This window comes from Octopus bimaculoides, chromosome 20 (genome assembly GCF_001194135.2).
Source record: "Octopus bimaculoides isolate UCB-OBI-ISO-001 chromosome 20, ASM119413v2, whole genome shotgun sequence".
NCBI classification, from domain to species: Eukaryota; Metazoa; Mollusca; class Cephalopoda; order Octopoda; family Octopodidae; genus Octopus; species Octopus bimaculoides.
Genome location: NC_069000.1, coordinates 35,356,786 through 35,360,376, shown reverse-complemented (window position 1 = coordinate 35,360,376; position 3,591 = coordinate 35,356,786). Strand labels below are relative to the sequence as shown.

The following is a 3,591-nucleotide window of genomic DNA, read 5'->3' as shown; positions in this document are numbered from 1 at the left end:
AGGAGCAATCCCATGATCATTCATGACTGAAAGAGGTCTTTGCTATATAACAATTAATAAACAAGAGCACTCAGAGAGTGTAAACCTCTGCCAACACAACACCAATGTCCTCTCAAACATTAGCCAGAGATGATTTTTAAAATGAGAATATCTGAAATAAACTCAACTGCTCTTACAAACAAGAATACTAAAAATGAACCTGAATGCTCTCAAAAATTAAGTAAAAAACAGGAAAAAATAATCCAGAATCCTTGTTCGGTACTGGATCGATGCTAAAATCTAATCAGTTCATGCCAGTCACAAGGCCAAAACATCCCTGAAAGTTTCATCTGAATCCATCCAGCAGTTCTTGAGATATCTTGTCCACAGACAAACAAACAAACAGACACGACTGAAAACAATACCTTTGCCTTTGCTAAGGTGGAGATAGTATTAGTGGGAAACCATTGTTCTTCTCTCGGCATTGTTAAATTCTTTAGAAATGTTATTTTTATTATTATTATATTTTTCTAATATTTTAACTCAACCTTCCAAACGACAAATCATTCAATAATTCAATTCTATTTACTTCAAGCCAAAGGTGTGGTTAAGAAGTTTGCTTCCCAGCTATGTGGTTCTGGGATCAGTCCTACTGTATGACACCTTAGGCAAGCATCTTCACCTGTAGCTCTAGGCCAACCAAAGCCTTGTGAGCAGATTTGGTAGATAGAAACTGAAAGAAACAAATCATCATGTGCTTGTGTATTTGTGTGTGTGGTGTGGATGTGTGTGTGTGTGTGTGTGTGTGTACATGCATGCGTGTATTTGTGTGTGTGTGGTGTGGATGTGTGTGTGTGTGTGTGGATGTGTGTGTGTGTGTGTGTGTGTGTGTGTACATGCATGCGTGTATTTGTGTGTGTGTGGTGTGGATGTGTGTGTGTGTGTGTGGATGTGTGTGTGTGTGTGTGAGTGCATGTATATTTTTGTGTACTGTGTGTATGTGTGCACATGTATATGTGTGTGTGTGAATGTGTGCATGTATGTATATTTATGTGTGTGTGTGTGTGTGTTACTGTCTCCTTGCCTTGACATTGCATGATAGTCGTGAACTAGTGTCACGTTATACAATCTTTTGTGAAGAACACATGTCTGGCCTTGAGAAAACATTAGCTTCCTTGGAAACAGGTGAGAGTTGGTGACAGGAAGGGCATCCAGCTAGAGAAAATCCACCTCAACAAATTCCACTTGATCCATGTGAGCATGGAAAATGTATGTTAAAATGATGGTGATGATGACGACGACGACAATGATGACGATGATAATAACAACGATAATTCTATTTACTGAAAGTCAGTAATGATCCAGTTAATTTTATTTAAACACCAATCATAATCCAGATAATTATATTTAAAAATCAACTATCATGCACACATATCTATTTTAAATCAATTTATATTCTAGACAATTTTATTTTTATTTCAAGCCAATTTTTATTCAGTTAATTTGATTATAAAAATCAATTATCATGTAGGTAATTTTATTTATTTGAAGCCAATTATCATCCAGATAATTATATTTATTTCAAATTAGTAATCATCCAACGAGTGCACCAGAGCACTTTACCGTTAGCTAATAATAATGATGATGATGATGATGATGATGATGATGATCATGATCAACCTCATTGTTATCTTCCTCCTCCTCATCTTGTCATCGTCATCATTTTAACATCCACTTTTCCATGCTTGGAGGTTATTGAGGCAAATTTCGTACAGCTGGGTGCCTTTCCTGTCACCAACCATTACCTGTTTCCAAGCAAAGTAATTTATCTCCCCATGGCCAGACATGTTTGCATGGAATACTGCAAATGAATGACATTCATTTACAACATCATGCGATATCAAGACAAGTAGACACAAACACACACACATAGGTCAACCCATACCAGCATGGAACATCATCATCATCATCGTTTAACGTCTGCTTTTGCATGCTGGCATGGGTTGGACGGTTTAACTGGGGGCTGGTGAGCCAGAAGGATGCACCAGGCTCCAATCTAATCTGGCAATGTTTCTACAGATAGATGCCCTTCCTAATGTCAACCACTCCGAGTGTGGTGGGAGCTTTTTACATGCCACCAGCATGAGGGCCAGTCAGGCAACACTGGCAACGACCATGATCCAAAGGAGCTTTGTGTGTGCCACCGGCACAGGACCGGTCAGCCGGCACTGGCATCAACTATGTTAGAATGGTACTTTTTACATGCCACCGGCATGGGAGCGAATCAGGTGGTACTGTCATCGACCAGGTGGTACTGTCATCGACCAGTACCAAATCAAGAATTTGTCCCCCCGGGTCCAGACCATCAATCAAGAGTTCTATTGTGACATTTTGAATCTGTGGAGCATGAAGAATTGGATTCTTCACAACAACAATGCACCCTGTCACTGAGCTATCCTCACTTGTGAGTTTCTTGCCAAAACCAACATATTACTTCTGCTCTCACCCTATTCACTAAATTTAGCACCTGTGGATGTCCATCTCTTCCCTACGATGAAAAGGCAGCTCAAAGGTCACCGTTTTCACACTGCTGTTGAGATCTGAAGCAAATTGCAGAAGGTCCTTGACTCACTTACAGAAAATGACTTCCAGGCTGGATTCCGAAAGTGGCAGGAATGCTGGGACTGGTGTATTGCTGCACAAGGTGACTACTTCGAAGGAGATGATGTTAAAACTTAAGTAAAATAGTTATTTTTCATTAAACATAAGTCTGGAAACCTTCTGATACCACCCCATAATATAATATAACAATAATATAATAGTGCTGCCTTGACTGGCTTCTGTGCCGGTAGCATGTAAAAAGCACCCACCACACTCTCAGAGTGGTTGGCATTAGGTAGGGCATCCAGCTGTAGAAACACTGCCAGATCAGATTGGGGCTTGGTGCAGCCTCCTGGCTTCCCAGACCCCAGTCGAATCGTCTAACCCATGCCAGCATGGAAAACAGACATTAAACGATGATGATGACGATGATAATGATGAATATAACAATAAAAACAAAAAGAGAGGAAGACAAAATGGTATAAAAACCTCTAAGAATTCATTGAGAGCTTTCTGGCATCTTTGCAGTTGGTCCACCATTGTCTTTAACTGATCACAAAGTCCTACTTGGTTTACAAGAGAAACATAACGACGATCTCGCTGTATGTCCGTCATAATGGCTCTGCCAAAATATAATATTTTAAAATGTAAGATGAGATTAGTTTGTATAAAAACAAAATTTTACTTAACAGAGTAAATATTTCAAAACCCTGATAAATAAGGGCCTCTATTAGGGATCCGAAACCTGGACATCATCAGAGATTTTGTGATATGTAAGTCTTAGAAGTAGGAAGCAGGGCAAAGAGCAATGACACTAGAATCTTGATGGAATATCTAGAAGGTGTGGGTACAGGTGTGAGGCATGGTTCCAGACTCAATCCCACTTCATGACACCTTCGACGATTGTCTTCTACTACAGCCCCAAGCTGACCAAAGCCATGTGAATAGATTTGCTACACAGAAACTAAAAGAAGCTTGTCGTAGTGTGTGTGTATGTGTGTGTGTGTGTGT

The 3,591-nt window shown here is 39.8% G+C and overlaps 1 protein-coding gene across 1 annotated transcript in view; it reads right to left on the bottom strand.

Moving 5' to 3' along the window:
* LOC106875444 (cytoplasmic dynein 2 heavy chain 1) overlaps positions 1-3,591 on the bottom strand; it is a 297,845-nt gene that overhangs the window by 161,230 nt on the left and 133,024 nt on the right. Inside the window, exon 24 of the mRNA XM_052974965.1 lies at positions 3,070-3,202. Within this exon, the coding sequence (XP_052830925.1) occupies positions 3,070-3,202 (133 nt within the window). The remainder of the gene's footprint in view (positions 1-3,069; positions 3,203-3,591) is intronic.